Source organism: Colletes latitarsis, chromosome 2 (assembly GCF_051014445.1).
Source record: "Colletes latitarsis isolate SP2378_abdomen chromosome 2, iyColLati1, whole genome shotgun sequence".
Lineage (NCBI taxonomy): Eukaryota > Metazoa > Arthropoda > Insecta > Hymenoptera > Colletidae > Colletes > Colletes latitarsis.
The window spans coordinates 18,604,583-18,626,789 of NC_135135.1; the positions used below are offsets into that span (position 1 = coordinate 18,604,583).

Sequence of the window (22,207 nt, forward strand, 5' to 3'; positions counted from 1 at the left end):
TGTTGGCAGAGGCCAGCTTAGGTCGGGAGATGCTGGGAGAGGTCAGCAGAGGGTGGCAGTAGCCAGTAGTAATCGTTGTACGTTGCCAGAAATATAAGCGGTGGTCAGCAGTGGTCAGCAGCGGTCAGCAGAGGCCAACGGAGGCCAGCAGAGGCATGCAGTGGCAAGCAGAGTCCAGCAGGGGCAGGCAGTAGCAAGTTGTAATCGTTATACGTTGTCAGAAGTATCAGGAGTGGTCAGTAGCGGTCAGCAGAGTCCAGCGGAGGCAGGCAGAAGTCAGTAGTAATCGTTATACGTTGTCAGAAATATAAGCGGTGGTCAGCTGAGGCCAGCAGAGGCTGGGTGAGGCTAATAGTAGCCAGTCATAATCGTTATACGTTGTCAGAAGTAACAGGAGTGGTCAGCAGCGGTCAGCAGAGTCCAGCGGAGGCTGGCAGACGTCAGTAGTAATCGTTATACGTTGTCAGAAATTCCAGGAGTGGTCAGCAGCGGTCAGCAGAGGCCAGTAGAGACCTGTTGACGAGAGGTCGGATATTAGTTGTTCAAGAGCGAGAAGGGAAGTGTGAGCCTTTCTCTCTCGACTCCCACGAGACGGTCCGAAATTACTTCGGGCAACTTCGGAGAATCGAGAAAGAGGGCATGCGTCATTTTGCCTTTGTCAGGTTTCCGAAACTCCACGAGCTCACGTACGCGTGGTCTGACATAGTGTGAGAGAGCACCTTCGGTGCCTTTCTGGCATCTGTGGGGTTCACAAACTTAACTAAAAATGTCAACTTTGTCTTTTCAATGCTTCGACATTATGATAACTATTGGACTTAAATAAATCTCTCGGTTCAATATTCTTAACATTATGTTTTGTACAGAGACTGCCAAAGAGTCCGTGGAAGCTATAATTAAGAACCACCGCCTTAAAGTATCACTGTACCGTTGCATTTCCTTCTATCTACTCTTTGACTGAAACTATTCTTTGTTTCAGGATTCAGAGTTCAGGGCTTAAAGACAAGTTCTTACTTTTTTAAGTTAAAGAGTCTATCAACTTAGCAAATGGATAACTTTTAACATTTCATTTAATAAAATTTTACAGATGTTTTAAAAAATGTTGTTTCCCATGTATATTATGTAAACATTAATTTTTGAGAATAAACTGATTTTAGTGTACCTACGTACTTCACAAATAATTGTTTATTCAACATGTATCTTCGAAAAAGTTGCATCGTCGCGTGGATATTCTATGTACAACTGGCGATAGCTTTGTATAATATTGAAAACAATGAAGTTAACGAGTGTCAATTATCAACGAAATTAATACGAGAAATAGATTCGTATAAACCGATAGTTGAATCTATAATAAATGAGACAATATCGGGTTCGTTCAAAGGAGTCACTTTGAAGGAATTGACTCACTTTGTGGATAAATTTGGTCCGAGATTATCCGGCACTGAAGTACTCGAAACGTCAATTGATTATGTATTAAATAAATCACACGACTTTGGTTTAGAAAACGTACATGGAGAACCTGTGACCGTACCTCATTGGGTTAGGTAAAGCTTGTTAAATATTTATTATATTATTTAAAGGCTTTTTCAAGCATAGATAGCACAAAAAAAAATAAAATTCTTACGAAATATTGATTTGTTAGAGGATCTGAGTCTGCTACTCTTTTAAAGCCAAGATGGAAAGACATTGCTCTTTTGGGATTGGGTTATAGCGTAGGTACTCCACCTGAAGGAATAACAAAAGAGGCTATTGTTGTAAATAGTTTCAAAGAACTCAAAGAACGAAAACACGAAGTAAATATTTTCTAGAATTACTTTGATCAAAATTACTTTTTTGGTTTACTTTTGATTATTCTTTATTTTTTAGGTATCTGGAAAAATTGTGGTATTTAATCAAGAATATGTTTCATATGGAGAGACAGTGAAGTATAGATCTACTGGAGCAACAGAAGCATCCAAGTATGGTGCTGTTGCTGCTTTAATTAGATCAATTACACCATTCTCATTGTATACACCACACACGGGTATGCAAAGTTATGGACCAAATGTAACTAAAATTCCAGTAGCTTGTATTACAGTTGAGGATGCAAACTTGTTAAGAAGATTGTCAGATATGGGTAAACAGAAAACAGAATTTAAAAAATTTTTAATGTTAAAAAATAGTTGAAAGAACGCATTTTTATACTTTTATTATCTAGGTGAAACTATAAAAATAAAGTTAAAAATGCAAGCTAAGAATTTACCGAATAAAATATCGCGAAATGTAGTGGCTGAAATAATAGGATCTACAATACCTGAGAAAGTGGTAGTTATATCTGGTCATATAGATAGTTGGGATGTTGGTCAGGGAGCAATGGATGATGGAGGTGGAGCATTTATTTCGTGGCACGCTTTAAGATTGCTGAAACAGCTCAATTATCAACCTCGTCGAACCATAAGGTGATTTTTTAGTTTAGTACATCCCCGGGTGATCGATTCCCGAATTATCAGACTTCCCGAAATAACTTGCAGAATGATCATGTGGACCGCCGAAGAACTCGGTATTATAGGAGCTCGTTATTATATTAAATCACATAAAGCCGAAGAAAAAAATCTTCAATTTGTAATGGAATCAGATATGGGCACGTTCATGCCGCTAGGTCTCGAATTTACTGGGACAGAACAAGTTAAATGCATTTTGGAAAGAATTATGAGGTCCGTACGCATACTCAAATTATAACAAAATATCGTGAATTATAAACGTTTTATTGTCTATTTCGTTTATAGACTCTTGTCTCCCATGGGGCAGATGAAACTACGAAATCCTCATGCAGGACCTGATATAGAATCATGGGTAAATGCAGGCGTGCCAGGAGGTTCACTTTGGACACAAAATGAAAAATACTTTTATTATCATCATTCGAATGCAGATACTATTTTAGTCGAGAATTCGGATGCCCTTGATAGGGGGACAGCCTTATTTGCAGCAGTATCGTATGTACTCGCCGATCTTAGTATCGATCTTCCTCGAAATAAATGATTTTATACTCCATTGTCGATATGATTGTTAATGGTACTTGTTATTAAAAAAAGAATTGAGCAATAGAAATTTCTTATCTTTGGCACCGGGGTCATTAAACGTAAACCGAAAACAAAAGATGGCTATATAGATTGAATAGAGCGTGGCGACACCTTCCACACTCGTCAGCAGAAAGGCACACTTAACCTTCATTTCACTCATAGTTCCAAATGCCCACGATAGCCCCCATGATAGCACCTTACGACCTTCTTAAGAGTCCATTTTGTATGTTACAAAAACTCTCGATTCTCGAAGTTGTTCGAAGTGAGCGCGGATGAACTTCGCACCGCCTCGAGAGAGTCGAGAGAGAAAGACTCACATTTACTTTCTTTCTCAGCTGGCCGAAAATATCCGAAGTGAGCGTGGCATTTCGGACAACTTCGAAGAATAGAAAAAGAAGGCAAACGTGAGTTTTCTTCTCGATCTCGAATGAAGTTCGACTCTCGATCTCGAATCTCGATCGCAAATGTGCAATCACTTTATTGGTCGTGAAATATTTTTTGTGTTTTTCTTCACTGATTTAATTAATGATTGTAGTTCCATATTAGGCTTCAGCTTCGATTGCTTGGTTTGGCTTTCCTAAAGATTGGACGAAATTGATATTCCAATACGTGCAGTACACAGAACTTATTGTAACATGTATAAAATGAATTTTACTTACATCGATGGAAGTATCATCGGCTCTTCTTTTTAATTTTTCTTTGATTAGAGCTTCTGTGCCCTTCGTTTTTCTGTAATGTGGATCTGCTGGATCAATATTGAAATGATGCGAAGTAAACAATGCACTGAACCTTGAATCTTGCACATTCACTTCAAAATTGTCTTCCACTATTTGATCCTGTCCATTCTTCTTTTTATTAAGTCGCTTTTGTTTAGACTTCGTCATCGTGGCATTTTCTTCGATCTTTTTCATATTGAAATGTTGTTTGCCATCACCATCTTCTTCATCCATTAGAAGAAGTTCTAACTCGGCTTTACGTCGTGCTTCGTCTTCATCGTCCGACGGAGCCAGACTACCATGTTTCATAGCTTTTCTCCTTGTAGAAGACGATGACTTGTTATATGTATTTTTTCTGTCAGTTTCGTTTGCATCCGAATCAGACATTCCAGAATCTTCAGAATTTGTAGACGCATCGTTATCTGCGTTTTGACGATTCTTTCGCTCCTTGCGTTTAGCTTTTTTCTTTTCTTTACGTTTCTCCAAATATTGTTCAAATGGCGTCAGATTTTCGTTTTTCTTCATTCTTTCCTTTACCAGTTTCTCAGCTTTCTCCTTTGTCCCTATACCCCAAGTGAATTCCAATCCAACGTCCTTCATTTGTTTCGCTTGTTCCTGTTCCGCTATCTCATTCAACAAAGCTGTATATTTTTTAATTGGATCTGCATTTGTTTCCGCGTCAGAATCATTTTTACTTTCCTGACTTTCTTTTTTTGCTTCTTTATCCTCTGCTAATACAAAAATATAATAATGTTACGTTGTGTTTAAAATGTTACGTTAAATATAAAAAGATAAAGATTATAAAAAATACCTGATTCATCGCCGCTTGAATCGGTAGCTAAATAAGCTTGTAAATCGTTCTTGTTGATTTGATCAAGTTTCCCAGAATTTAATTTTTGTGCAATCTCTAGCCTTTCTGGATTCGTCTCGTCCCATGTCAAGTCCACTTTAACTTGTTGTAGAGCTGTAGTTGTGAACTGCCTTGGTTGGTATTTCGTAAATTGCGGCATCTCGTTACAAATTTCTTTAGGAGTCTTAAAGTAGGCATCTAAGGTCATATACAGTGAATATATTTTATAAGCTTGAAAACTAAATAACATACCTGATCAAACTCCATATCATCTGGTATAAATCTAAGATCTAATTTTGTTGCTGTGGATTCATATTCCGTGCCATCACACTCTGTATAAACTTTATTTGCTGTTTCAGCAGAATCAAAATCAACAACAGCATAGTAATACTTCAATCTATTCAATTGATATTGTCTTAATTTCTCCATATGATATGTTGATCCTTCTTCATCCTACAATAATAAAATGTAAAATTACAATGAATAGTCATTTTTACAGTAATAAATGTAAAAACAATGTATTCCATACATCATTTTTATCATTAATTTCTCTCTCACTATTTGTTTGAGTTAATTCTTTTGGGCCAGCAACTTCTTCTTCTTTCATGCGTTGCAGACCAAATTCTGATGGATAAATCTGAAATTATTTTGTTACAAAGTTTAATGAATACTGTGAGTTTGCTTGAATATGAATTATTCTTACCGTAACTGAACAAATAACACCTCCACTTGGTAAAAATGAATTGAACAAGACCATCAAATCTACAGCACGTATTCTATCCCAATCCATATTACACACTGCTAATCGACGTGTAATTTGATCTGTTGTCTCTGCCTCTTTGTCTAATTCACCCCAATTATGTTCAATCTCTTCTTCATCTAATTAGAATATGTATTATTATATTTCTGATAAAATTATTTAGTTAATTATTGGAGGACATGTGCATTATATAATATTACCTGAAGTATCTGAACTTTCTTCATCAGAAGAGCTATCTGTCAATAATACTCCTTCACCCCTAGCATAATTTACACTTAAATCCTTTAATTTTTCTTTAATTTTATTTGTCAGTTCGTTAGATTCATTTTGCCTCCTAATTTTCAATTGTTTTTCACTTGCTTTCAAATCTGCTTTCAAACTATTTGTTACACTCTTTGCATCAGAATCAGACTCTGATTTGGACTCACTGTGTTCCTCAGAATCTACATCACATTCTTCTTTTGGTTTAATTCGAAGCAATTCTCCGTTGCTTGAAAAACAATTGTCTGAGGAATCATCATTTTCTTCTTTATTATTTGTATCAACATCATGTTTTGTAGGACTAATTTTTTTTAATTTAGATATATCAGGTTCTTCTTCATCATCCTCATCTTCACTGCTCGGCAAATCATAATATTTTCTAAGATTTTCAGATGATGTTTGATTGACAGGTCGGCCTCGCTTATCAATGGTATACTGAACCGTAAATTTTTTATCTTTAAACATACTTTGAAATCTTTTGTCTATTTTCACTTTTCGTTCTGTTTTAGGGATTCTTTTAAATTTAGGATCCCTTGCAATGTGGGCAAACCGTTTATCGCTCAATAATTCATCCATGGTTTTAATATGTTTTACCTCACTGTTATTTAAATTCACTAATATCTAATAACACAATCTACAAACGTTTTTAACGTAACATACGATAGAGCCAGTAGGTACAAATCTTGCACGATCCATGTGCTCGATTTCCATATTTACATTATAATCGTGGAATAGTTTGTTACCTTCAACGATAGATGGCGTTTATTTTTCGACCTCAAACCCTCTGGTGCTAAATCGCCCAAGTTTGTCGTGAAATAGTTCATTACCTTCGTCGATAGATGACGCTTATTTATCGACCTCAATCCCTCTGGTGCTAAAACGCCCAAGCTTGTCGAGAAATCCATCTAGCGTAGACAATACGAACTATTCCACGACAAACTTGGGCGTTTTAGCACCAGAGGGTTCGAGGTCGATAAATAAGCGCCATCTAGCGTTGGAGGTAACGAACTATTCCACGACAAACTTGGGCGTTTTAACACCAGAGGGTTTGAGGTCGATAAATGAGCGCCATCTAGCGTTGGAGGTAACGAACTATTCCACGCAACTCTACGTGCTCACGTACGCGTGATCTATCATAGCGTGAGAGCATCTTCGGTGCACGTCTGGCACCTCTGATTCTACATCGGAAAGAGCCAATCACATTTGTTCCCGCTATTTTTGGTTCTATAGATCCATGAAGTAATGTTTGACGCGTCGTTGTGATCAATTTTTTCAACGTGTTTGCGTTTATTGTGATATTGCATGTGTGTTTTTATACTTTTTTAAATAACAATCTCGTACTTTATTAGTGAGCAATACAACAAAATTAAATACCGATTGTTGCAAAGAAATATCAATATTTAACGTGTCATATTGAAGTGTACCCGTTATTGAAGACACAAGTGATTTATATATTCGAACGAGGAATTCTTCGTTGTTTTGTGAGAAATGAATACACCTACGACTAGAGACTTTCCACGTAGACGCGATGGAACACGTAGAAGATCTATACGACAAGCTTTAGCCGTAATTCCTGTCAACAATTCGACGTCTTCCCCTGGTGTGCTTCCGAAAATCTACATGTTATTAATTATTCTCTGTTTATTCCTTTTAGTTTCGATTCTCGTGTTTCAGGGGAAGCTATTTCTACCGAAGTGAATGCAATGGATAACTTTTTAAACAGTAGACATGGTTCTGACTCCTGGAGTCCTGCACCCAGTCCCGATGAGCTAGTAATACAGAAACGTGGACGTCGTCATAGGACCATAGTATGGTCACCTGATCTTGATGCGTGCAAAAGAAATAGTCTTTTCAGGTAAGAGTTATCGTAAAGTGGATACTTCTGTTTTGTTGTTGTCAAAGACATAGTAAAGCTTTACTCGTTTATGGTGTTTCCTAACTTGATTTGTGGATGATTCAACAAATAAATGCACGTATGTTCGTACAGATCCTTAGGTACAATTTCTATATTTTATAAGCACTCATATTTTCTGACTTAGTTTTTGTTTCTTTTGGTTTCGTACCTTGTTATTTTAACTTCCTGCAACTTAAATTAGGCAAGAGCATCTTTCTAGTACTAGTGGCAATTTACTATAATAGAAAAGTACATTGAAAATTTTTCAGCATAAGTGCCAGAGAACGTACTCCAGTAAAAAGTCCATCGAAAAGTACAATGGTGTTAAGGAGTACACCTAGGAAAAGGCTTGCTCTTGACAATGATAATGTGTCTCAATATACAACGCCAGAGAAAAAGAAAAAGTCACAAATCCTATTGGATAACAATGATTCGCAAATACATTTTACTGGCAATTTAGTAAATGGTTTGCGAGGTCTGAGTCACGAACAATTGGTGCAGATGATTACAGATATGGTGGCTATGCAGGAGGATGGTACTCTAACCGAGCGTGAAAAGTTACGCAATGTCCTTTTGAGAAAAATGCCAGTAGCTGATATACAACCGTTAATTGATATCTTAAACAATTTAATACAAAACATTTACGCTAGTATGGTGTCTCCTAATTTGGACGATTCAACAAACAAATGTGCATATATTCATTTAGATGCTTATCAGGTGCTATTTCTATGTTCTATGAGCACTCATATTTACTGTTTAACTCAGTTTTTGTTACTTCTGGTTTCATATATTGTTATTTTAATTCGTTCATAATATTGTACTGATTTCGTACAGAAAACTATTATAGATCACGGAAAGAGACTAGTAGAATCTCAGCACTGGATGTCGGTGATGCATTATGTATATGCAGCGTGGAATATTACAAAGCAATTATTTAAGTGCGACGATCAAAATCTTCGTAATTTAGCACGTAAATGTTTTAAAAATTTGACGCACTTTTGTTCTCAAGCTTTAAAAAGAGGAGACTTCTCAGCTCCAATCTTAAATATGTTTGCTGACAGGTATATCGAATACAAGAAAACGTTTAATTTATTCGTCCTATATGAATTCAACATAGTGAATTTACGCATATGGTGATTCGTGTTTTAGGCTTGACGCTATGGTCGACGATTACGAAGACATAAAAGTTTGCCTGCAGTTCATAAACGAAGTGAAAAATAACGAAATCTAAGTACGTTTTGTCTGCAAATAACAACGAAACTTAAATATCTTTTTACATCGTTAATATTAAACAAAGATGCCATGTGTATTACAAGTGTTAACATATGTTTCCATACATATATATTTTTAATATATACAGATATTTTAATATCGATACTCGTCGTATAAAGGCCCTATAGAGGTTTTAACAGTTCTTACTGTTAAATTAATTATATTTTTTTACTAATCGTTTGTACAACTTCTCAAGTACTCTATGAGATTCATATGGAATGGTATTAAAGTAGTTATAAGAGTATTTAGGTATTCAAATGATATTTTTGTTATAAAACTTCAAGTAATCGCATAAGGTTTATGTTAATTGGACACGTGGCTTTTTAAGGTACGTTTTTTTACGATTAACATAATACGGATAATTTACATCACTCAAAGGACATGATACTATTTTCAGTAAAAAGTAAGTTATTTCAGACGCACAAGTGGTTAGAGCCTTTAGTCATTTATAATTCATGGTGTTTCGTTCTCTTTTGTTTTATTATATTTATTACGATTTTAATCTTTGTATACCTAGAGTATTTTTTTAGAAGTACCAGACGACTACTTTTACCTTTATTTGGTATTACTGCTTGTCTGTATTATTCATGACAATAAACTATATTTGTAACAATTTTCTATTAAAAGTTTACGAACTCATTACGATTTTAGTTTTTTTGATTACTTACCCCCATATGACATCGCTGCTCGTTCGTATCGTTCGAAATAATCAATAAACAATATTTATATAATGATTTTCTATTAAAAACAATTTATTCGTCATAATATATCATGCATTCTTACATAATATATATCCATTATTACTTCTGAAAGGCACATACTTCATTTACGAGTAAACGTCAGAAATTTTCTGAGAGCCATTGCAATTATTTCACGTACAACTGTACATCCCTAAACAGTACAAGATGTGCTCAGAACCTTTCTGACCTCCGGACATTCGAATTTGACCTAGGTGATAATTATCAATTATACAAGTCTAGTCATGTATTAAGTCGATTATCGGAGATACCAAGAATCACTGTTGGCGATACATTTCTAAACGAAAAAGAATGTCAACTGTCGTATCGTCAAGTCTCCTGGGACCTCAATTCGCGCGCTTATTTCCGTTACAGATCGTTCGAAGTGCGTATTGGCAAGATTACATTATACATCCTTAGGAACATTTTCGAAATCCGAAGCCGCCTCTGTCGGATTTGGAAAATTTCGCTGCTGACGAATAAAAACGTAACAATAATCTGCAACAATAATCTGACTTCATCTAAATAGAAACGTTTAGATGAAACAAATCAAAACATTAAGTACGCCTATACATATACTGCATTGTTCACGACGAAACGTTCGCGCGACATGCGTAAAATAAAAGTTGTTCCTCGGAGGGGCGGAGTGTCGTTCGAAAAGTTTCTCGGAAAAACGATGAAAATTGATGTACGATAATTGAACGATATATACTCCGAGTTCGATAAACATGACTACAATTAATAAGTAGGTCTAAAAGCGAAACAAAAGCTCACTGTTCGCGATAATGCGTTTATTAAAATAATTTAATATCGCATCGATGGTAATAAAAACATTGTTATTACTTTAATCGTAGCCAGTACATCGATTTTCAACAGACTCTCGACCGAGTCTCGCGAAGAACAGATTGCAAAGAGAAACTTTTTAAAGTTATCTCCACCACGGTGCAATGCTTTCAATCAGTGTTTCTCAAACATCTTCCAACTAAACCACCTTGATAAAGAAACATTTTTAGCTAAATCATTCTATTTCGTAATATATTTAAAAACTGTTTTTATTCTATTTAATTTGAACTTTGTATTAATTTCAACAAAAGCAAAATGAAACCGTGATTAATACATTTGAGGAACACTGATTTAAGCGATGAATATTAAATGTAAACGTTTCGACTCTGAACTTACGCAAGTCGTCGACCTAAGAGCGTAATTACGGGGAGCGAAATTGAAATTTTTCTTTTGTACTGTTTCGTTGAAGGAACTGACTAACGTGCAGGCTACGAATGCGAACAATTTCCCTTGTTTCCCTTTAACATATTCGGAATCATACCGTCTCCGTTAAGACCGACTGTGCGAATGCGACGATTTCAGAGTTCGACGAATAAACGGACCAGAGTCTACGAACTATGCGTAACGAAACTGTGCGCGTGGTGCTTAGGTTAACCCTTTCGCTGCAGGTGACGTATTTTATATGTCGTCGAACAATGGCCTTTCAGCCCAACGCTATTGCATTTTTAAAGTCTTTATGGTGAACACTTAGCCGTACGAGATTCTTCTAGATGTGATTTAATCTAAATGAAACGGGCACGTAGTCCTGCTTCAAACACTCACAAAGGAACTCTATGTTCAAGATCAGAACCGTAACTAGTCAGGGGCAGAAAGGGCACCATGCTCTTGGGCGCCATGTTACAATGACAGTAAAGAAAATTAACTGTTGCAATATTTAATTCATTATTTATAAAGTAATGTTAAACTAATTTGTGGTATAATATTAATTTTTGAAAAAAAATGAAGTTGAAAACTTCTGAAAGAAAATTGACATATAAAAAATGTATCGCAATCAAAGTATCAAGAAAAAATAATTCGTATTTACCTAATAGTACCGTATGGTATTGTATTGTAACGGCGCCATTGTATTCCATTGTTGCCCTGTGTGCCAAAATACCTAGACCCGATCGTGATTTTCGACTTTTTGAACAGGATCAGAGAAATTAGTAAAATAAGCAAACTGTAAGAGACGAGATGTACAAGTAAATCCTGGGATAATAAGGTTCAATGTTTAACTATTTTTAGAATAAATGATAAAATGAGGCAATTTATTTAAAACAGGTAGTCCTGATGTATCTATTAATAATCATACTTTTCCTTTTGAATATTAATATGATACATGTATCAAAGTAAAGCAAGGGCTTGTAAATGACAAAATAAAATCGAGAAACTCATGTAATGATTAATTTAATTACCCTAATTAGTCATTCAGCAGGTGTAGTCTGGATTGTAAACGGGTTATTCAGGGCCACTAATTGAACATATAATACTTTATTGCTTAACGATGAGTATCGTTAACTGAATAATGAGGATCATTTCTAAGTTAAAGACAGCAATTTCCAGTAATAAAAGCTGTTCCTTCGAGTCTTGTATTTCTTTTTTTTTTAATCTGTTTACATCCTAGCATGGTTTTGGTAATACTTTGAAATTAATGTATGGAGTCTTTTTTATAAGAATGATTTCTACAGTTTGCGTTTCATCCCGCCCAAAAAGTACTCGTTCTGACCATAATATTCCCTTATCAGTCTCGGGGGTTTACAAACTCGTATTCTCCCATGCACGGCAGTGTCTTTAGGTTGAAGAGCGTCGTAGCGAAAGTGTTAATTCTGGGATATCGTTTTTCCGATCGACGTACACAAGTCCGAAGCTACTGTTCCTCGAGCTAACTAATTACATCCTAATTGTTCGTTACACTGTGTTTAATCGTATCGTTATTCGATCTTCCTACACGTTCGGCGGGCGCGTGTCCTCGTCACTGAACACGAAGACGATTTTCATCGATCGAAAAACGACGAGTCGACGGCCTCGCTCCTCTCTTCAACGAGATTAACTTACGAGACGATCCATGGATCCGGGCCCGTCAGCAATTACCGGCTTCGTCTTACAAAATATACAAAAAAAAAAAAAAAAGAAAAAAAAAAGAGAAGTAAACTATATAAGAACACCTTCACTCGCTTCGTTCGGATGACAATGGGACGCGATTAAATAAGATAACATTGGTAATGCGACGACGATGCAACTATGATACTTAACGAGATAAAGCTGCGAATCGAATACTGTGGTAATGATGAATCATCGGATTATTACGAGTTTATAGGGCGAGATGCGTCTCTCAGTCCACCTTTGCTGGCTGCACCCTTGGATACAACTGTAACAAAATCAGCAATTAGACCTTGAGTGATTCAAGGTCATCAAAGGTCACGATCGTATCACAAACGTCTTAAAATTCAATATTGCGAACAATATTGAGAGATCAAAGCTGATTTGTTCTGGTAATTGTAAGATCCTTTTATGTTTGTGACCTTGAATAACCTTGTATCATAAATCGAAACGATTTCGTACGCGGTGGAGAACATTTCGATTAAAAGGTACTGTTCACCTCGATGCCATGTGAACGTCTTTACCTAACAGGCCAATTTTTACTAAAACAGCGACTCTCCACCCTCCTTTGCATTTTCTATGCGGCTTGGTATTTCGACTTTTTTTACGAGTAAGGTTCTCAACTTACGCCAAGTAAATTCCGTGGCACGTAGCCTTCCTTGTGTCCCAGTTTGCTCCACCACCACTCCCTCTCGTTGTCGTCGCCTTTTCGAAGCACAACCAGGGAGTCGCCGTTCTTCAACGTCAGCTCGTCGTTGTGTTGCGCCTCGTAGTCGAACACCGCGTACACCTGACCGTTGTTCATTATACCGAGTTTCTCTTGAACACCTGTAACGAGACGCAACAAGCTTACGTTAATTGGTTACAAATAGCGCCGGGAATTCGAGAGACCTTATAAAGGAAACTGATCGACTCCATCGATCTCTACCTCCACTATAATAAACGTGCACCATGTACTTGCACATAATCTTGTACCAGGAGGATGTTTCTCGTTTTTCAAATGCTATGTAACTTTAATATTCGTTCATATAAATAGTTGAGTGCAAATACCTTGTATAATATTACAAATATCGAATTTATAAGTTTTTCAAGCGTTACATTTTCCTTTTTTTAAACTTCAAACTTTACTCTTTGTGACTTAGTGTCATGCTGTAAAAGTTGAAATTTCTCCTTTGTCACGGAAGTGTACGGTATCTTTTAGCCGCGGCACGGGGTTTAAAATGAAGAATGTATAATAGTTTATCAAAGTACTGACTGTACAAGTATTCCGAGCAGCCATCGAAGCCCTCTTCATCCTCCTCGCACTTCTCCGCCGCGGTTTCGTGGTCGGAAAGGGTGGTGGCGAAGATACAGGCTCCATGTTCCACTAAGAACCTCACCATCGATAGGTTGTTGCAGCTCGCGGCGCAATGCAACGGAGTCCTACATAATTACACGAATTAAAAGTTATTAGTTATCAGTAGTAAAATTTATAGGATTAAATTCAATGATATCGAATGCAGTCGTAACACGCTATTTATTACTCTCACTTAACGTTCTCGACCAATGATTGTTTGCTTACTGTCACACACGACTCTTCAAAGTTCGTTAGACCCCCAGGGATCCGTGTGCCACTTTTTAATAAACTTGAATAATAAATGGCTCGTTATGTCTGCATCGAATCCCCATAACTAGTCTCTGCTTACCATCCGTCGCTGTCTTGCGCGTTCACGTCGCAGCCAAACTCGACGAGGAACTTGACAATTTCCAGATGACCGGCGCAAATGGCGTTGTGAAGCGCGGTGATGCCTTCGTCGTTCGCGGAACTAGGATTCGCCACTTCCTTGGCGGTCTTCTTCACCAGTTCGAGTTCACCCTCGAGACTGGCGTCCAGGAGCAGTGCCAGAGGATCGAAGGACACCCTCTTCGAGAGATTCGCCTTACCGGTGCTGGACTTGAGGTTTCCTTTCTTTCTCCTCATCACCTCGTTGCTCTTCACGTCCACATCCAGTTCCGTTCTTCTGTCGCAGTCTTTTTGCGCCTTCGCCTTGTCCTCGATATTTATCACGTTCAGAGCGTCGATGATGTCCGACTCCTCCAGCTTCTCATTGCTGATCACGTCCTCTATCGCGTTGCTTTTCTTGCAGTTGTCCGTCGTGTCGATGATCTGCGGCTGCTGTTGCTGCTGCTGTTGTTCCGTTTGCATCAGGTCAGCTGGAATCTCGGTCTCCGGGAACAGGAACGCCGGTGGCATCTCAATCCGTCGGTTTATCGATACGTGGACATTCGACTTTGCGTAACGAAGTTTCGGCTGCTCGGAGATCGGCGCCTTCTTCAGGGTCAAAGGTCGAGCCTTGATGATTTGGTGGTTACCGAATTGCGTCTCTGTGGGCGACTCGGGCGGCTCAGACGTGGGAATCGGTGGTAAGTCTTCTTCCTTCTCCGTCCTGGAGTATTCGATTTAAACGTTAGGACCATATACGGTATTTAAATTATTAGCAACACGATTTGTAACGCGAAGCTTTAACAAAAATTAAGATCGATGCAATTCCAGGTAAAATGATTTGGAAATTATTTTGGAGAACTGAAGCTATAGGTTTAGGGAGCAGAGTTTGTGAGATATTTAACATTAACCATTATTAGTCTCGGTACGAAGTTTCCGTTCTTTTGAATTTCACAAGCGTGACGACACTGGTTCACTGATATTTAATTACCAATCGTTATCAATCGCGCGAAAGGGTAAGTTCCAAGTCGCGTTTGGCCCTCGAACGAGATTCTCGAGTTGCTTGACGTCACGGTCGGTACGTTCGAATCCTGAACTCGGAGGAATAATTTGAAATGAAAAGCGCGCGTCGCCAGGATGGTCGATCAGAAAACAAGGACTCGATCGATCGAAGAGCTCGCGACTACTAAAGCCTGTTGTCTTCGCGCGCACAACAGCCGTCGTTCTATTTCGGTGTCTATTATTCGAGACAGGCTTCAATTCACCGGCCAAATCGATCGCGGACTAATTAACATTTATAATTAACCCGATAATCGTTTTGTCATCCTGTGCCCGAAACCTTTGTCGTTCGCTTCCATCCGCCTCGATCGATCGTTTTCCCCTCGATTGTCCGAGTCACGATCGAGGAAACACTTTCTTATTTCGCTCGTTCTGTTTCGAACAACGCGGACGAAAGATACAAGACTACTTCCGGAGATATAAAAGGAGACATAAAACCACCCTTTGTCAGTATATCCTGAAATTCGAATTTAAATACATTCATCAGAAAGGCACTAATTAATCGTTTCCATTAGAGGCGTTTAATTTTGAAATACTATAGTCGATTATTACTCACGTGGTACTAATATCATGATAATAATATTTAGAGTCAGGTTTAAAAACAGTTTTCTTAGGTATAGTTGAAAACATTTTAGTTCTTTCAATTTTCTGTATTAATGTTTTGAGTTTTACAAACGTAACCCTTTGAAGAATTTAATGTCTTCGGTTCACTGTGTGGTAACGATATTACATATGTGTACCAAGAATAAAGGGTGTCATAGCTAACGCCAATAAACGAATGAATGATATATATAGATTAAAATTATATGGGATGTCCTATTGGAAGCAGGCCAACAGAAAGAAGAGATATCTCGCGATTCTATGTTATTTGTTGAATTTTTTAGAGGAATTATTATAATTATTTACTAATGCAAGTATGGGTTTGGGACACGAACTAAATCTAAAAAAGTATTTCTATTTCTATTTCTATCGATTCATCCCTTGAAGCTTGTCTGCTTATCATGGAATTAATACTTTCCGTGGTATTCAATCAATCGGTTGGCCGCTCAAGGCCGCAACCCCCCACCACTCGAATCTCTTGTTTTTTCGCTCCGCCCTACCGTTACAAAGACAGAGTGTGCGGACTTGCAAGCATGCGTTCTTTATCTCTTACATGGGAAAACTTGTGTGGAGTGGGAGTGGGTGAAAGGGGGTGTGTCTAACGTGATTTACAGCGAGGAAAGTGGCCTCCAGAGGCCAATCGATCTTGTTCCGCTCACTACATGAGTTTTGTCGCGTATTTCGTGGTTTCTTGGTGGCCACGCTGTCATCGAATCTGCATAGCGTTTGCTTCTGTGACGCGAACAGTCCCTCTAACAATGATATTTAAAAAGTAAACGGGCTGCCTGTAGGTTCTCGATCGACCTTAGTAATATCTAATTTTTTCAAAGCCTACACGATTCATTTATAATGTTTCATTGTTTAAGCCAACAATCTAGGTAATCCTTAGGTGATACATACGCTATGTGTGAAGTTGGTCGTTATTGATTAACCAGGTCTTAATGGAAGAACCGTCCTCTGCTCCCATGGGTAATTTAACTAACTAACTGCCTCAGAGCAGAACTATGAACCCGTTATCTAACGATTTATTTTCAAGAGAGCATACTCAACCACAATCGTTATAAATAAAATTAACATATCTCGCTAAACTAAACTGAATCTCGTAATTAAACTCCCTAAATCTTTCCAAAAATGGTACGCAAATATTTAATATATTTTAGTAGGCATACCACGATCCAGAAAGATCACAAATGATACGAACCTCGGACTCAATCCTATATTATTCTTGCAATCTCCGATCCCGTCCGCGGTGGAGTCCAACTTCTCGTGATGAGTGAGTCTAGGCGGTGGATTAGGTTTGCTCGGTTTCGGTGGTAGCGCCGGCTTCGTTTTGTCCTCGCCCCGTATCTCGGCCAGATTCTTCCTCTCGTTGTCGCCCTTCAGCCTCTCGAAGTCGAACGTCTTGTCGGTCGTCTTCGCCGGAATGTCGAATTTCCCGTTGTGCTCGTGCTTGGTGGTCGAGCTCTGCTCGTACTTGTTGTTCTCGAATTTCACCGACTCCTGCTTGAACTGTTGCCCCGGTGTCTCGTATTTGCTCGGTGGCTCGTGCTTGAACTCGTACTTGACGGACGGTCTGACCTCGTGCTGATCGTGCTTACCGTACTGCTGAGTGTTTTGATTCGGATCGTACTTCGGTCCATGATGCTGTTCGTGCTTCCCCTGGTCGATCTTCGACGCGTTGTCGTACTTGTTGGTCTGAGGCTGTTCGTGTTTGTTCGACGGCTCGTAGAGCTTGGTCGACTGACTGGTCTGCTCGTACTTGCCGTGCTCGTATTTCGTATGCTCGTACTTCATCTGATGGGGATCGTACTTGTTGGTCTCGTACCTCTGTTGCTCATGCTTAGCGGGCAACGCGTGCTCGAACTTCTCTTGACTCTTCGCCGTCTCGAACTTCATCTTCTCGTTCTGCTCGCTATTCGACGACGAGCTGGTCAACGGTTGCGTTTGGTTGTACCTCTGCACCGATCCGCCAAAGTTAGCCCCGCTGGACGACGTGTGAATGTTCGACGGCAGATTGGGAGAGTTCTGTGTTTGATAGCCGACGGACGTGGACACGTGGGTGTTGGCTTGGATGGAATGCTGCTGGATGCCTGGATAATTGTGTCTCGACGTGTACGTCTGTTCCTGGTTGGTCTGATTGCTGGGTATCGATTGATTCGTTTGCTGCTGGCTCTGCGTGCTCAGACCGACGAAGTTCTGCGCGTTGGTGTGTCCGCGACCTATGAGACTCAAGGTCTGCGGCATCACCGGATGGATCTTCGTCGAGGAAGTTTGATAGATTTGGGACTTGACGGAGAAACTTGGCGCCACGCTGGACACCGGTTTCTGATGAGTTTGGAGGTTCCGGTGGTTTTGGGTTTGCGTGATGGAGATCGTCGTACCGAGGCTGGACGCCGAGGAACCGATATTGTGCTGCTTTTGCTGAACCGTACCGTGCTGTTGTTGTTGCTGCGTCTGCGATTGCTGTTGATGATGAATTCGTAGGTTTTGCGACAGCCCCTCCGGGTTGAAGTTGTGGGTCGAACCGATCAGGTTGTTATTCGTGCTGTTGTTGTTGTTATTGTTATTATTGTTGTTATTGTTGCACGTCTGCTGGAGGTTCATCGGCTGGCTGCCGATATTTTGATTGTGTTGCTGCTGGTTCGTGCCTAGTAGCTGCGATTGACCTGAAATTCGAGTATAATTTCAACTAAGCTCCGATGTAATTGAGATTTAATGCTGTCAATGTATGCGTAATAATTAAGGTTTCTCTTTATTTACAAACCTTGAATATGCGATTGGGACTGACTATGGGCGATCTGATGTCCAAACTGCTGGAAGGCTGCCCTCTGTCCCAACTGGGAAGCGCTGGCCGAGTGTTGGATCTTGTTCTTGTTAACGTCGTCCTCGGCAGCCTTGAAGTTCACGGTGAACTTGGTGTTGTACGGCAGCGTCTGATACTTTGGATCGTTCTTATTCAAGTTGAAATCGTTGTCGTTCGGTATGTGGGAGTAGGGCTCGATGGCAGCTATATTCCCCGCCGGCCTGGACTTCCCTCCAGCGTTGAAGTCAAGTTTGGACTCCGTGAAACCGGTGTTCACGTTGGTACGGTTTCCGGAGCCTATTTGCTGGCTCAGCCGTTGGTTTAAGGCTCTCTTGCGTTGCAGACGACCCTGAAGCTGAGCTATCCTCGCGTCGATCGACGCCATTTCCGCTTGTCGCTGCGCCAGGGCCAACCGTTGTTGGGACACCACTTGGTTCTGCTGCTCGTTCATCTTGTTACGGTACTGTCGACGAGAAAAGGAAATCGATTCTGTACAACCTATTTGGATTGAATTTCATCTCAGGAATCATCTTCGTTTTAAGGCTACGCGTCGACGTATGGTCAGTTTTGAAATTTTAGCGAACAAACGTTCTTTCGTACGCGTACGCGTACGCTTGGTGATCAAACACTATCTTTAACTATAACTCCACTAGTTATTCAAACTTAATATACGAGCAAAAAAAGGGAATTAAAAGAAAAGATAGGAAAGCTTCCATCGACGACGTTTTTCAGTTTAACTAACTGCTGAAAGAACTCGACGAAACGTCCATGAGGCGCTTTAGCTCAGTATCTTTCAGATTCCCGAAATCGAACTGTCCACTCGCGAGTATTGAGGTACAATTTACTGCAAATGGAACGCGCGATCAGAAATGCAGCCACGATCGCAAACGGACAAAGGGTCCTTTCGTTTTTCGCGAATTCCGTTCGAAGTTGAACGGTCTTTGGACGGGGACAAAAGGACGTAGGAATGAAAGGGGTCAAAGGACTCACCATAAGCTCCCTCCTGAGCTTTTCGAGCTCGGCGCTGGCCGGTGTCGACAAGTGTCCACCGCCGGCACCGCCAACGCCGCCTCCGCCGACGCCTCCAGCGCCTCCACTTCCGGTCCCGGTGCCAACCGCGTTCTGTCGACCTCGTAGCTCCTCGAGCTGCCGCGTCAGCTCCTCGACCTTTGCCACGGCCAAGGAAAGTTCCTTTTCCTTCTCGTTGAACAACGCACGTATGCAGTCCAGGTCCGAGGCTGAAGGAACAAAAGGAGAAAACGGTTAGAAACAGCGACTCCCTGAGGGGTGATGCAGTCTTTCAGGCAAAGATATCAGATTAAATGCAGTATCACGGCTTACGAACAGGAGCAATGTTTAAATAAAATTCTCGTTACTCGTGAAGCACATCTGGTCAATCAATGATACAGGATCGCAAGAAAAATGTGTTTACTATAAACGAGTAAAAGTTTCTTCATCTTTAGACGCTAGAACCGAATTCGTTATATCTCCAATCGTGTCACGATTTTTTGTTGGGCAAAGAAAATGTTTTAAAAACGATATTTTGTGCTTTGAAAATATAGTACTAGAAACACACAAAGGGACTGTGATATATGTTCCGGAAAATTTGATAAAAAGGATTGACAGTTTCGAAGGTATTCCTTCCTGTGACAAGCAGCAAGGAACGCGAGTATCGTCGTTCGAAATACATCGAAGCGTTTCTTCGCTCGAGATGTCGTTTCGTCTTGTTCCGCGTTTGAAGCGTGAACCGGAAACTGATTCGATATTCCTGAAAAGACACCAAAGGGACGCCCAGGTGATCGTTTAAACCAGCGAGACAATAGTTCGCGCGAATGAAACGTTCCTCTAATTATTTCCCTGGGCATTTGACCGCTTGCCCCCTTCAACCTTTTCGGGATCCTTCCTTGGCCTTTTAATTTTGCTCCAATGGACGTCTCTGGAGACGTCATTCTCGTTCCTCGAGATAAGGTTTCTCTCGAGACCTTAGACGAACGCGAAACTATCAAAAACAGGAAACGTTCCGAGGCTACAACGTTACTGAAATAACGAATAGCGTATCTTTTTAGGTCGTTTAAAATAAATCGGTCGATAGTAGCAGATACTCGCGAAATTGGTGGTTGATAAATAAATATTTATTTTACGAAAGGTGTTTGATTGTAGTTTTCTCGTACGCAATGTGTCACTCGCGGAGAAAATGTGTCGAAAAAATATCGGACAGTATCGAGGATTTGAGCGATTCGGCTTCGACGTGTCTGAGACCCGTTTTCCAGCGAATCGAGCTGGAAAACGTCGCAACGGAACCATTCGACCGCGGTAAACTGTCTCGTTTCGATATCGTCGGGGCAGAATGGCCTCCTGTCAGGAAACACCGCGTCCAGGGGGAAGAAATCAAGGGAAAAGATCATGTGGTTCGTTTCAGGAAGCACGTTCTTCCAGGTAATTAATCCAAAATCTAATTTTACGAAAATACAGAGTTCTTGTTTCGACGTTTCGCCCAGGAGAACACTTCGCACGGTGCATCCTAATAATAACTAAATTGTTATAATTATTTCGAGCGGCGTGTACTTAATCTAGGAATATCCTAACTCGAAAACAAGGTCGTTCTCGCGAAACTTGGTCGGTTTTACCGAATTATTTACATTTAAAAACTCCATCCGCCAAAACTCATAATACCACCGAGCGAGCAATTCCACGGCGCTGAACCATTAGCGTTGCATTTAATTGGACGCAGAGACTCGGCGTGGATCCGGATTTGCAAAAGCGCAGCGCGCTCGTTTGTTTCCGCGGGCTCGTGTTTCCCGGGGCTTTGACCGCCTTAACGTCATTTCCCGCGGGAGGAAGGTGGAAAATACGAAGAAAAATAGTCGACGCCCGGGGAAACGGGAGACTGCGACGACGGTGCAAAACGAAGAAGAATGTGGAAGAAGGCACCTTTTGTCGCGTTCCTCTTTCGAGAAACGATCGGTCGCGACCACGCCTTATTAGACTTTTCATTTCCATCCTTCCTTCTCTCGTTTTTATTTTCCTTTTCTTTTTTTTTTTTTTTTTGTCGCGGGGAGCGTCTTCTGCATTCCTGCTTATTGCGTCGCGACGAAAAGCTCATCGACTCTCGCTGCTCCGCGCGTTATATTCGTCGCGGGACGAGCGCCGCGGCGGGAAATTCCGAGTTCCTTTGATGCCTCGGACGAGGGACGCAAGAAAGCGCATTCTTCGTCTTCGTCGAAAGAAAACCGTACGCGTTTCTGTGCACGAGCTCTACCGCGCGACAAACACGAAAATTGCACGGTCGTCGAAGGGAAAGGGACGACATTACTTTTGCGGGAAACACGCGTTGTTGCAGCCGTCGAATTTTCCTCTCGGAAAATTGAGTTCTCGAACCGCTCGAGCTCGGAAGTCCGCGACTACTTGTTTCCCGTTCAACAGATATTAGGTTGCAACGTAAAGAAGTTCTGTTGCGAGCGTAAACGTGCTCCAATTCCAAGAATTCTAAGCGAATAATAAACTCCTCGCCCCCAGTAGGAAACATACTCTTGCGTAAACATAAAATCGTTACTTTTTTAAAGCTAGTTGATCGC

General features: G+C 40.2%; 4 protein-coding genes across 12 annotated transcripts in view; 2 read left to right on the top strand and 2 right to left on the bottom strand.

Moving 5' to 3' along the window:
• Positions 1-532: 532 nt before the first annotated feature.
• LOC143350916 (carboxypeptidase Q-like) lies at positions 533-3,156 on the top strand. The gene is made up of 6 exons (XM_076782779.1): positions 533-1,541; positions 1,640-1,790; positions 1,864-2,113; positions 2,195-2,435; positions 2,508-2,690; positions 2,763-3,156. The coding sequence occupies exons 1-6, from the start codon at positions 1,192-1,194 to the stop codon at positions 3,013-3,015; spliced, it is 1,428 nt and encodes a 475-aa protein (XP_076638894.1). The 5' UTR covers positions 533-1,191; the 3' UTR covers positions 3,016-3,156.
• Positions 3,157-3,494: 338 nt separating this feature from the next.
• On the bottom strand, positions 3,495-6,361 carry LOC143350894 (ESF1 homolog). 2 transcript variants are annotated; one of them, XM_076782777.1, is made up of 7 exons: positions 5,583-6,361; positions 5,326-5,501; positions 5,152-5,259; positions 4,875-5,075; positions 4,584-4,806; positions 3,716-4,500; positions 3,495-3,633 (listed from the first exon to the last, which is right to left on the bottom strand). In XM_076782777.1, the coding sequence occupies exons 1-7, from the start codon at positions 6,217-6,219 to the stop codon at positions 3,529-3,531; spliced, it is 2,235 nt and encodes a 744-aa protein (XP_076638892.1). In that variant the 5' UTR covers positions 6,220-6,361; the 3' UTR covers positions 3,495-3,528. The 2 variants fall into 2 exon arrangements, with proteins under 2 accessions (XP_076638892.1, XP_076638891.1); XM_076782776.1 differs by having other exon boundaries at positions 3,716-4,503.
• A 466-nt stretch (positions 6,362-6,827) lies between these two features.
• Positions 6,828-9,402, top strand: LOC143347136 (uncharacterized). Of its 2 annotated transcripts, none has more exons than XM_076776066.1 (5): positions 6,828-7,243; positions 7,318-7,498; positions 7,807-8,254; positions 8,372-8,598; positions 8,687-9,402. In XM_076776066.1, the coding sequence occupies exons 1-5, from the start codon at positions 7,132-7,134 to the stop codon at positions 8,766-8,768; spliced, it is 1,050 nt and encodes a 349-aa protein (XP_076632181.1). In that variant the 5' UTR covers positions 6,828-7,131; the 3' UTR covers positions 8,769-9,402. The 2 variants fall into 2 exon arrangements, with proteins under 2 accessions (XP_076632181.1, XP_076632189.1); XM_076776074.1 differs by having other exon boundaries at positions 7,339-7,498.
• A 141-nt stretch (positions 9,403-9,543) lies between these two features.
• The window catches only part of LOC143351885 (uncharacterized), a 173,995-nt gene continuing 161,331 nt past the window's right edge, over positions 9,544-22,207 (bottom strand). For all 7 annotated transcript variants that reach the window (XM_076783938.1, XM_076783939.1, XM_076783934.1 and 4 more), the window contains 7 exons: positions 19,623-19,870; positions 18,594-19,095; positions 17,031-18,495; positions 14,154-14,894; positions 13,724-13,890; positions 13,097-13,296; positions 9,544-12,736 (listed from right to left, as the gene is read on the bottom strand). In XM_076783938.1, the coding sequence (XP_076640053.1) occupies positions 12,701-12,736; positions 13,097-13,296; positions 13,724-13,890; positions 14,154-14,894; positions 17,031-18,495; positions 18,594-19,095; positions 19,623-19,870 (3,359 nt within the window). In that variant the 3' untranslated portion in view covers positions 9,544-12,700. The remainder of the gene's footprint in view (positions 12,737-13,096; positions 13,297-13,723; positions 13,891-14,153; positions 14,895-17,030; positions 18,496-18,593; positions 19,096-19,622; positions 19,871-22,207) is intronic.